Genomic DNA, 12,057 nt, shown 5'->3' with positions numbered 1-12,057 from the left:
TATACCTCTCCAAATGTTCATAAATCCTGCCTCTCAGGATCTTCTCCATCAACTTACCAACCACTGAGGTAAGACTCACTGGTCTATAATTTCCTGGGCAATCTCTACTCCCTTTCTTGAATAAGGAACAACATCCACAACCCTCTAATCCTCTGGAACCTCTCCTGTCCTCATTGATGATGCAAAGATCATCGCCAGAGGCTCAGCAATCTCCTCTCTCACCTCCCACAGTAGCCTGGGGTACATTTCGTCCAGTCCCAGTGACTTATCCAACTTGATGCTTTCCAAAAGCTCCAGCACATCCTTTTTCTTAATATCTACATGCACAAGCTTTTCAGTCCGCTGTAAGTCATCCCTACAATCACCAAGGTCGTTTTCCATAGTGAATACTGAAGTCAAGTATTCATTAAGTACCTGTGCTATTTCCTCTGGTTCCATATACACATACACGCTTTCCCACTGTCACACTTCATAGCTCCTATTCTTTCACGTCTTATCCTCTTGTTCTTCACATACTTGTAGAATGCCTTGGGGTTTTCCTTAATCCTGCCCGCCAAGGCTTTCTCATGGCCCCTTCTGGTTCTCCTAACTTCCTTCTTAAACTCCTTCCTAGTAGCCTTACAATCTTCTAGATCTCTAACATTACCTAACTCTCTGAACCTTTCGTAAGCTTTTCTTTTCTTCTTGACTAGATTTACTATAGCCTTTGTACACCACGGTTCCTGTACCCTACCATAACTTCCCTGTCTCATTGGAACGTACCTATGCAGAACTCCACACAAATATCCCCTGAACATTTGCCACATTTCTTTCGTACCTTTCCCTGAGAACATCTGTTTCCAGTTTCCTGCCTGACAGCCTCATAACTCCCCTTACTCCAATTAAACGCTATTCTAACTTGTCTGTTCCTATCTCTCTCCAATGCTATTGTAAAGGAGATAGAATTATGATTAGACTGCAAAGTGATTTAAGTGGTCATAGTGTTGCTAAATTGTACTGTATAGTGTCGCTCCCCTCTCAGGTTAAACATATGTGTTTTGATGTTCCCTTCCTCAGGGAAACATACAGTACACATCCCCCTATCTGTGCCCCTTGTGGTTGCAAAGATTTCTGCCCTTCCTTAGAGGTAGTGAACTGAGGGGTCCCTATCACAGGCAGGTAGGTGGTTCAGGGGTTTAATGAGGTGGGTTAGAGGGTGATGGTAGTGTAGTGGTTGGTATAATCCAGCCCTAAGGTCAGGGTTCCATTCCTGCCGCTGTCATTATCCCAGCGACCGTGTGGGTTTCCTCCGGGTGCTCCGGTTTCCTTCCACATTCCAAAGACGTACGGGTTGGGGTCCATAAGTTGTGAGCATGCGAAGTTGGTGCCTGAAGCATGGTGACAATCGCGGCCTGCCTCCAGCACATCCTCGGACTGCGTTGGTCATTGATGCAAACCGGCGCGTCTCACTGCACATGTGACAAATAAATAGAGCTAAAAGGTAAAAAAGCTAATCAAATAGATGACAACAATCTTTGTCTCAGGACAGGAGAATAAAGTTTTAAGTTGAGTAGAGAAAGATTTAAATAGCACCTGAGGGGCAAGTTCTTCACCCAGAAAGTGGTGGGTATCCGCATATAAACGTTGTGGTACTTGCAGACTCCCCAGCACAATCCTCACTGATCTGATTTGATGCAAACGATACGTTTCGATGTACAATAAAGTTATTTACAGATAAATGGGTGTGAAGGGAAGTACTGGCCTCCTGCACTCTCTTATGACATCGATCAAGTTGAACTTGGAGTATTGTGAGCAGTTTTGGGGCCTTATCTAAGAAATTCAGAAGAAGTTTACAGAATGGTCTTGGGAATGAAAGAGGAGCATTTGACGGCACTACACCTGTACTCACGGGAGTTTAGAAGAATGAGAGAAATCTTATTGTAACCTATTGAATATTGAAAAGCTAAGACAGAGTGGACATGGAGAGAATGTTTCCAATAGCAGGAGAGTCTAGGACCAGAGAACGCTGGCTCAGAATAGAAGGACATCCCTTTAGAAAGAGACAAGGAGGAATTTCTTTAGCCAGAGGGTGGTGAATCTGTGGAATTCATTGACAGAGATGGTTATCGAGACCAACTCCATTTAAAGTGGGGGATGATAGGTTCTGATAAGGATGTCAGAGGTTATGGGGAGAAGGCAGGAGAATGGAGTTGAGAGGGATAATAAATCAGTCATGATGGAATGGTGGGGCAGACTAAACTCGATGGGCCGAATACCCCAATTCTGCTCCCGTGTCCGATGTTCTTGTGCAACACCTCACACTTCTCCGCATTAAATTCCATCTGCCATTTTTCCATTTAGTCCAGATCCCGCTGTATGCTTTGATAGCCTTCCTTGCTGTCCACTATGCCCCCACTCTTGGTGTCATTTGCAAAACTCAATGTACTGTGTAATGATTAGATTGGTATAAACAGCATGCAAGACAAGCTTTTCACCGTACCTCGGTACGTCTGACAGTAATAAACCAATTCCAAAACTGTAAATTAACCCGAGTGTTTACGGGAGGGGTGGAATCTGGGAATGATGATGGGGATGTTGTGGGGAACAAAATGAGATTACTGTAAATGCTAGTGTGGACTTGATGGGCTGAAGGGCTTGTTTCCATCCCAGATGACTCTCTGGCTCCCTATTTATCTTGAGCAACTTCATCACTCTGATCCTTCTCTGGCCGTGCCTCTGTTAGTAAGCTACCTTGGTCAATTACTCAAACTCATGCTGATCACTACCTTTACGACTTTGTTTTTGAAGGTGATCCACATAGAACACCATGCCGGACCTGCCCTCGGACATCACCAAGAGCCTGAAGAAGACCACGCCTGGCATTCAAATATGGCGAATCGAGGCAAGTGGAGAAGGGACTCATGTTTATCTTGAGGGAGTGGTCAGAGCAGCGAGGGGAAGCCACAAACACAAGGGATCCTGCAGATGCTGGAAATTCACACACAAAATGCTGGCGAAACTCAGCAAGTCAGGCAGCATCTATAGAGAGGAATAAACATTTCAGGCCAAGGCCCTTCTTCATCATAATTTCTGCAGCATTTTGCCACTGAGGGCCTTCCTCAGCATTTTGTGAGGGGAAGCACGTTAGGTTTCACTATTGTGTGTGTGAAAACAATGACACTATAGATTCATGACATACTCAGTTTGTTTGCAGATGGGACCTTAGTGATGGCCCCTCAATTTGGCCGAAGGAAGCCAAGACTTCCTACCTTCCTCAGAGGGTATGAAAAGCAAAGATTCATTCTCTGAAGAGTGGTCACAAGGCTTATTCCATCTGATAGTCAGATTTGCAATCACAGTTTTAAACTTCAGGTTGTTTTCAGATTATTTTATCTTTTCAGATATCTCACTATGGCCCTGTTCCTGGGAGTGTGTGATGGGACAGTGTGGAGGGAACTATACTCTGTGTCTGACCCCGAGAGTGTGTGATGGGACAGTGTAGAGGGAGCTTCACTCTGTGTCTGACCCTGGGAGTGTGTGATGGGACAGTGTAGAGGGAGCTTCACTCTGTGTCTGACCCCGGGAGTGTGTGATGGGACAGTGTAGAGGGAGCTTCACTCTGTGTCTGACCCTGGGAGTGTGTGATGGGACGGTGTAGAGGGAGCTTCACTCTGTGTCTGACCTTGGGAGTGTGTGATGGGACAGTGTAGAGGGAGCTTCACTCTGTGTCTGACCCTGGGAGTGTGTGATGGGACAGTGTAGAGGGAGCTTCACTCTGTGTCTGACCCCGGGAGTGTGTGATGGGACAGTGTGGAAGGAGCTTCACTCTGTGTCTGACCCCGGGAGTGTGTGATGGGACAGTGTGGAGGGAGCTTCACTCTGTGTCTGACCCTGGCAGTGTGTGATGGGACAGTGTAGAGGGAGCTTCACTCTGTGTCTGACCCTGCAGTGTGTGATGGGACAGTGTAGAGGGAGCTTCACTCTGTCTGACCCTGGCAGTGTGTGATGGGACAGTGTAGAGGGAGCTTCACTCTGTGTCTGACCCTGGGAGTGTGTGATGGGACAGTGTAGAGGGAGCTTCACTCTGTGTCTGACCCTGGGAGTGTGTGATGGGACAGTGTGGAGGGAGCTTCACTCTGTCTGACCCCGGGAGTATTTGATGAGACGGTGAAGGGGCAGCTTGAATCTGTTGAAACCCAGGCAACTGTTGTGGGAGAGTTTTTAGATATAAAATTGCGTCACTCCAACCAAAGCCAACAAACCAACTATGTGCTCAAATCACAAACAATAGAATATCTGCAGATGCTGGAAATGCAGGTCCTGCCACAGGGTTTCATCCTGAGACGTCGACTGTACTTTTTTCCCATAGATGCTGCCTGGCCTGCTGAGTTCCTCCAGGATTTTGTGTGAACCACGTGCTCAGTTAGGTGGGCACTGTGGATGATGTGGACTGAAAGGCCTGTATCTATGCTGTATTGCTCTATGAGCTAGTGTTTCCAAAGCAAGTTTCTATTTTGACTTGTGGTTTTATTCCCTTTAGAAAATGGTGATGGTTCCTGTTCCTCAGAGGTCATATGGAAACTTTTACGATGGGGATTGTTACATCCTGTTTGCAGTAAGTTGTTTTTGTATCATCCTGGACTCCCCTCTCCCCCACCCCTCTTTGGCTCCTAGTTCAATGAACGACTCATTTTTAACCCCCCCAATCCTGTCCTTTTACCTCCCTTGTTTGTGTTAAATGAAACCTTCAACATATTTGACAATTCCCTCCTTCCTAGATGTTCTTAGGTTCATAGGGATGGTTTGGAGGCAGTGAGGTGTTAGGGTTTAGGGACAGGGATGTGGGGAATTAGATGTTCTTAGGTTCATAGGGATGGTTTGGAGACAGTGAGGTTTTAGGGTTTAGGGACAGGGATGTGGGGAATTAGATGTTCTTAGGTTCATAGGGATGGTTTGGAGGCAGTGAAGTGTTAGGGTTAGATTAGGGTTTAGGGACAGGGATGTGGGGAATTAGATGTTCTTAGGTTCATAGGGATGGTTTGGAGACAGTGAGGTGTTAGGGTTTAGGGACAGGGATGTGGGGAATTAGATGTTCTTAGGTTCATAGGGATGGTTTGGAGACAGTGAGGTGTTAGGGTTTAGGGACAGGGATGTGGGGAATTAGATGTTCTTAGATTCATAGGGATGGTTTGGAGACAGTGAGGTGTTAGGGTTTAGGGACGGGGATGTGGGGAATTAGATGTTCTTCGGTTCATAGGGATGGTTTGGAGACAGTGAGGTGTTAGGGTTTAGGGACCGGGATGTGGGGAATTAGATGTTCTTAGCTTCATAGGGATGGTTTGGAGACAGTGAGGTGCTAGGGTTTAGGGACAGGGATGTGGGGAATTAGATGTTCTTAGGTTCATAGGGATGGTTTGGAGGCAGTGAGGTGTTAGGGTTTAGGGACAGGGATGTGGGGAATTAGATGTTCTTAGGTTCATAGGGATGGTTTGGAGACAGTGAGGTGTTAGGGTTTAGGGACAGGGATGTGGGGAATTAGATGTTCTTCGGTTCATAGGGATGGTTTGGAGGCAGTGAGGTGTTAGGGTTTAGGTACAGGGATGTGGGGAATTAGATGTTCTTAGGTTCATAGGGATGGTTTGGAGGCAGTGAGGTGTTAGGGTTTAGGTACAGGGATGTGGGAAATTAGATGTTCTTCGGTTCATAGGGATGGTTTGGAGGCAGTGAGGTGTTAGGGTTTAGGTACAGGGATGTGGGGAATTAGATGTTCTTAGGTTCATAGGGATGGTTTGGAGGCAGTGAAGTGTTAGGGTTAGATTAGGGTTTAGGGACAGGGATGTGGGGAATTAGATGTTCTTAGGTTCATAGGGATGGTTTGGAGACAGTGAGGTGTTAGGGTTTAGGTACAGGGATGTGGGGAATTAGATGTTCTTAGGTTCATAGGGATGGTTTGGAGACAGTGAGGTGTTAGGGTTTAGGTACAGGGATGTGGGGAATTAGATGTTCTTAGGTTCATAGGGATGGTTTGGAGACAGTGAGGTGTTAGGGTTTAGGGACAGGGATGTGGGGAATTAGATGTTCTTAGCTTCATAGGGATGGTTTGGAGGCAGTGAGGTGTTAGGGTTTAGGTACAGGGATGTGGGGACTTAGATGTTCTTAGGTTTATAGGGATGGTTTGGAGGCAGTGAGGTGTTAGGGTTTAGGGACAGGGATGTGGGGAATTAGATGTTCTTCGGTTCATAGGGATGGTTTGGAGACAGTGAGGTGTTAGGGTTTAGGGACAGGGATGTGGGGAATTAGAGGTCAGGCTGGAGTCTAGGCCTCCGCTCCACAATCTGATTTTGCCCAGCAAGGTGGATGGGGGACAAAGGACATATGTGGTCAGATGTTGGGCTGGCAGGCCTGCGAGGACGAGGGCTGCTAGAGCACCAAGTACATGTTTAGAGGGAGATGGCTGAAACACAGGCATAAGAGACTGGCACAGGCTACTTGGTATGAACATTGGGCTGCTTCCATGTTGCGTCACTCTGTGACAGAGTGGGGCAGTGAACTGAAATGACAGGAATCTCCAGACAACTTCGCCAATGTTGTGGGGGCATGCCAAGCTGGAAGAGATAGGTTTTCTCCTGGGAGTGGATGAGGCTGTGAAGCAACATAGCTAACGTATGTAAAATAGAAGGGGTTGTATTGAGTAACAAGACTAAATGCCCGTAACTGTGTTTCAAAAACTGGGAGTGGGAGTGCAGACAAATAGAGGGGAGATATAGAAGAGAATAGACCCCACGGTGGGCTAGTGGTTTTAGTACAAGAGATGGGGGGAGTCCTTGTTGCTAAACTGAGGGCAAGCATGCTAGTGCAGTGCTTTACAGCACCAGTAATCAGCGATTGGGGTTCGATTCCCACCTCTGCCTATCATATGTTTGTTCGTCCTCCCTGTGACCATGTGAGTGCCCCCATGTTCTCCAGTTCCCTCCCCCAAAACAAAGACATACAGGTTAGCAGGATAATGAGTGTGGTGACAGTGTTGGTTGTTGATGCAAATGGCACATTTCGCTGCCTGGTTCGATGGAAATGTAGCAAATAAAGCACACCAACTGAAGACGTTCCTCCTCAGCCTCAGCCTCCCTTAACTATTTCCTTATTTCACTTCCCCTTAAAATAAACCTGCCTCGTAAGTCTCCTTTACACTTTCCCCTTTTAAAATTATGCCCACTAGTATTTGAATTTCGACTCTGGGGATAAGGTCTGCCTTATCTACAGTATTACCTTTCATGATTGAATAAACTTCCATCAGCTCTCTCCTCACCCTCCAACGCTCCAATGAAAACAACCCAAGTACGAGGGGCGATTGATAAGTGGAGTCAATTTTAGAAAACCTAGCACATTTATTTTTCAACATAGTCCCCTCCTACACGTACACACTTAGTCCAGCGGTCGTGGAGCATACGGATCCCTTCTTTGTAGAAGTGGTCGACAGCAAGGGTGATTGATAAGTTCGTGGCCCAGGGTAGAAGGAGATGAGTTTAGATGAGGAGAAGGCTCTCGTTACATTCACATGCAGTTCAACTCTTTGAGTGAAAATGCAGAAAGTTTGAAGTTAATAACTCATCTCCTTCTACTTTGGGCCACAAATTTATCAATCACCCCTGCTGTGGACCACTTCTGCAGGTCCAAGACGCCAACTTCTACAAAGAAGGGATCCGTATGCCTCACGACCGCTGGACTAAGTGTGTAAATGTAGGAGGGGACTATGTTGAAAAATAAATATGCTAGGTTTTCTAAAATTGACTCCTTCTACCAGGCCACAAACTTATCAATCACCCCTCATATGACCACCCTCCCTTCTCTTTAAGCCCAGCACCCTGACTGGAGCATAGACCACCAATCACAGTTGGCCAGAGGCCTCTGTCTGGGACCAGACTTCCAAGTTGTCCCTGGGTGTAGCCCATCTTGGAAGATCCTTTTCTTCCAGGGATAAGGTCTTTGGAGCTACTGTTGGCATTCCTATAGCACCGGGGTCTTTACGGAATAGGGTTGCTAGCCCCAGGCTCAATCTCCTCCTTTTGCAGTTAGGACTGGGACCATCCAGCTGGAGTTCTCCTTATAGAAGATGTTCTTTAATCCAGGTAGCATCTTGATTAATTTCTTTTGCTCCCTCTCCAAAGAGTCCACACCTTTCTGTACACAATACTCCAAAATGCTCTACGGTTCCATCACTCCCCACAGTACACGGTTCCAGACAATAAACTCAGCATCTCATACTCTCGACAGACTCACAAAAGGAGAGGCTCCTTCAACTACGACATTCACTTCTGGGTCGGAGAGAACTCGAGCCAGGACGAGCAGGGAGCATCTGCCATCTATACGGTGCAGATGGACGATTACCTTGGAGGGGTGGCCATACAGCACCGTGAGGTCCAGGGATATGAGTCCCAGAAGTTCAAGGGTTATTTCAAGAAGGGCTTTATGTGAGTATAGTCCTCTATTAACGTTTCGAACATGGAACATTGCAGCATAGTACGGGTATTTTGGCCTGTGATGTTGTAACGTGTAACCCACTCTAAGGTCAATCTAACCCTTCCCTCCTACACACCATTTTTCTTAGATGTGCCTACCTAAGAGCTTCTTAACTGTCCATATTGCGTCTGTCTCTACCATCACCCCCGGCAGGGTGTTCCGTGCACCCACCATTCTGTGTGCAAAGAACTTGCTACTGATACCACCCCCCCCCCCCCCCACCAACTTTTCCTCAATCACCTTAAAATTATGCCTCCTGCTATTAGCCAATTCCACACTGGGACAAGATCGCAGGTTGTCCATTCGATCTATGCCACTTATCATCTTGTACACCTTTAAGGTCTCATCCTCCTTCACTCCAAAGAGAAAAGCCTTAGCTCACTCAACCTTTCCTCAGAAGACACGTTCTCTAATCCAGGCAGAATTCTGGTAAGTCTCCTCTGCTCTCTCTCCAAAGCTTCCACATCCTTCCCATAATGAGGTGACTAGAAATGAACACAATATTTCATATAACCATCTAACAATTACAGCACAGAAACAGGCCATCTCGGCCCTTCTAGTCCATGCCGAACGCTTACTCTCACCTAGTCCCACCGACCTGCACTCAGCCCATAACCGTCCATTCCTTTCCTGTCCATATAGCTATCCAATATTTTTTTTAAATGACAAAATCGAATCTGCCTCTACCACTTCTACTGGAAGCTCGTTCCACACAGCTACCACTCTCTGAGTAAAGAAGTTCCCCCATGTGTTACCCCTAAACTTTTACCCCTTAACTCTCAACTCATGTCCTCTTGTTTGAATCTCCCCTACTCTCAATGGAAAAAACCCATCCACGTCAACTCAATCTATCTCCCTCATATTTTAAAAACCTTTATCAAGTTCGCCCTCAACCTTCTACGCTCCAAAGAATAAAGACCTAACTTGTTCAACCTTTCTCTGTAACTTAGGTGCTGAAACCCAGGTAACATTCTAGTAAATCTCCTCTGTACTCTATTTTGTTGACATCTTTCCTATAATTCAGTGACCAGAACTGTACCCAATACTCCAAATTTGGCCTCACCAATGCCTTGTACAGTTTTAACATTACATCCCAACTCCTATACTCAATGCTCTGATTTATAAAGGCCAGCATACCAAAAGCTTTCTTCACCATCCTATCCACATGAGATTCCACCTTCAGGGAACTATGCACCATTATTCCTAGATCACTCTATTCTACTGCATTCCTCATTACCTTACCATTTACCATGTATGTCCTATATTGATTAGTCCTACCAAAATGTAGCACCTCACACTTATCAGCATTAAACTCCATCTGCCATCTTTCAGCCCACTCTTCTAACTGGCCCAAGTCTCTCTGCAAGCTTTGAAAACCTACTTCATTATCCACAACACCACCTATCTTGGTATCATCTGCATACTTACTAATCCAATTTACCACCCCGTCATCCAGATCATTAATGTATATGACAAACAACATTGGACCCAGTACAGATCCCTGAGGCACACCACTAGTCACCGACCTCCAACCTGACAATCAGTTATCCACCACTACTCTCTGACATCTCCCATTCAGCCACTGTTGAATCCATTTTACTACTTCAATATTAATACCCAATGACTGAACCTTCCTAACTAACCTTCTGTGTGGAACCTTGTCAAAGGCCTTACTGAAGTCCATATAGACAACATCCACTGCTTTACCCTTGTCAACTTTCCTAGTAACCTCTTCACAAAATTCAATAAGATTTGTCAAACATGACCTTCCACGCACAAATCCATGTTGACTGCTCCTAATCAGACCCTGTCTATCCAGATAATTATATATACCATCTCTAAGAATACTTTTCATTAATGTACCCATCACTGATGTCAAACTTACAGGCCGATAATGTGGTTTAACTAGAGTTTTGTAGAGCTGCAACATTACCCCTCAGCTCTTGAATTCAATTCCCTGACCAACGAAGGCCAACCCATCATACATAAAACTCTATCAACTCTAATTTGCCCAACTTGCTGGGAGCTTGGGCTTATTGACCCAATCTTTCATATTCAAGGCCATCAGATCCTACAGAGGGATCAGAGAATACAGATCAATAATTCCTTGCAAGTGACAGCACAGGTAGTTATGGTCACAAAGATAGCTTGTCCTCACATTGGGCCTCATTGGAGTACTGAGTACTGGAGTTAGAATGTTAACTTGAATTTGTACAAGATATTTGTGAGGCCACATTTGGAGTATTGTGTGCAGTTCCACCTACAGGAAAGATATCAATAAGATTGAAAGAGAACAGAGAAAATTTACAAGGATGTTGCTGGGGCTTGAGAACTGGATTTACAGGGTAGGTTAGGAGCAATGTTTCCTCTCATTTGTAATGACCAGTGATTAGAAATAGAAGTTATAGATTAAGGGTGAAAGATGAAATATTTAAAGGGAACCTGAGGGGAACTTCTTCACTCCGAGGGTGGTGTGCATGGGACAATCTGCCAGCTGACAGGGTGAATGCAGGTTCAATTGCAATATTTAAGCCATGTTTGGATAAGTGCAGTACATGGATGGGAGAGGTATGGAGGGTCATGGCCCAGGTGTGGGTGATGGATCTAGGCAGGATAATAACTCAACATGGACTAGATGGGCAAAAGGGCCAGTTTCTGTGCTTTGGCATTGTATGACTCTATCTCCCGTGCTGAAATTCTCCGCGGGAAATCATCTTCTTGAACCATTACAGTCCTACTCCCGAGGGTGCAGAGGTGTTCCCACGGCAATGTTCCCTCTAAGGCGTGTGCGTGTGAGCACAAACATATCCTTTGTTACTAATGCACAAGGGGATTTAAACTGTGCACGAGAGGTTGTCACCATCTACCTTGTTTGCACATTAAGTATATTTCACGATCGTACACCATCACATTTCCTTTTCTTGTTTCTGATGTGGACAGTGTTGACAACGTGGAGTTTGTGATGATTTGTCTGCAGATTTTAGAACTGGTTTGTACTTTTTTTAAATTGAAGAAATTATTGAAAGAAGCAAAGTGCGAGAAGCACAAAAGCACTGCCAGTTTATTTAAAGCGGAATGAAACAGCAGAAACTGCTCAAGCGGTCAGGAACACGCAGCGATGAGAAACATTTATGAACAATACAGAACTGGTGTTACCTGTGTAAATTGTCATTGCACAAAAGTTGCTGGAGAATTTGCAAGTGGGAAGAAGTGGAGTGATATTTGGAAACTTGACTTTTTAAAGCACCACTTACCAAGCAAATCACCTATGGACGGTGTGCAAAAGCTCTGATGAAAAAATCCTTCATTACGACCACAGGCCTGCTACGTATGTTTTGTGAGAGTGCAGATGAACGAGAACAAAAACGATCAAACCCAGAAGAGATCAAAGTTCTTATTGACAGTGTTTTTCTAGCTGTTAAAAGGAATACCTCCATCTATATATAAAATTCAGTGCGTACTTGTTGTTGTCACTGGGCAAAAAATTGCACATCGCAAGATTTTTCACACACTTGTCATTACAAATTAGAGGGAACATTGTTGCACAATGCGGGTAGTGAG

At 45.3% G+C, this 12,057-nt stretch overlaps 1 protein-coding gene across 2 annotated transcripts in view; it reads left to right on the top strand.

The window, feature by feature from the left end:
* vil1 (villin 1) overlaps positions 1–12,057 on the top strand; it is an 87,851-nt gene that overhangs the window by 14,053 nt on the left and 61,741 nt on the right. For both annotated transcript variants that reach the window (XM_073046252.1, XM_073046251.1), the window contains exons 2-4: positions 2,788–2,881; positions 4,520–4,594; positions 8,251–8,447. In XM_073046252.1, coding sequence (XP_072902353.1) covers positions 2,807–2,881; positions 4,520–4,594; positions 8,251–8,447 — 347 coding nt within the window. In that variant the 5' untranslated portion in view covers positions 2,788–2,806. The remainder of the gene's footprint in view (positions 1–2,787; positions 2,882–4,519; positions 4,595–8,250; positions 8,448–12,057) is intronic.

The sequence above is a fragment of the Hemitrygon akajei genome, chromosome 5 (genome assembly GCF_048418815.1).
Source record: "Hemitrygon akajei chromosome 5, sHemAka1.3, whole genome shotgun sequence".
Classification (NCBI taxonomy): Eukaryota; Metazoa; Chordata; class Chondrichthyes; order Myliobatiformes; family Dasyatidae; genus Hemitrygon; species Hemitrygon akajei.
The sequence above is the reverse complement of the archived record's forward strand: the minus strand, read 5'-3'. Positions and strand labels throughout refer to the sequence as shown.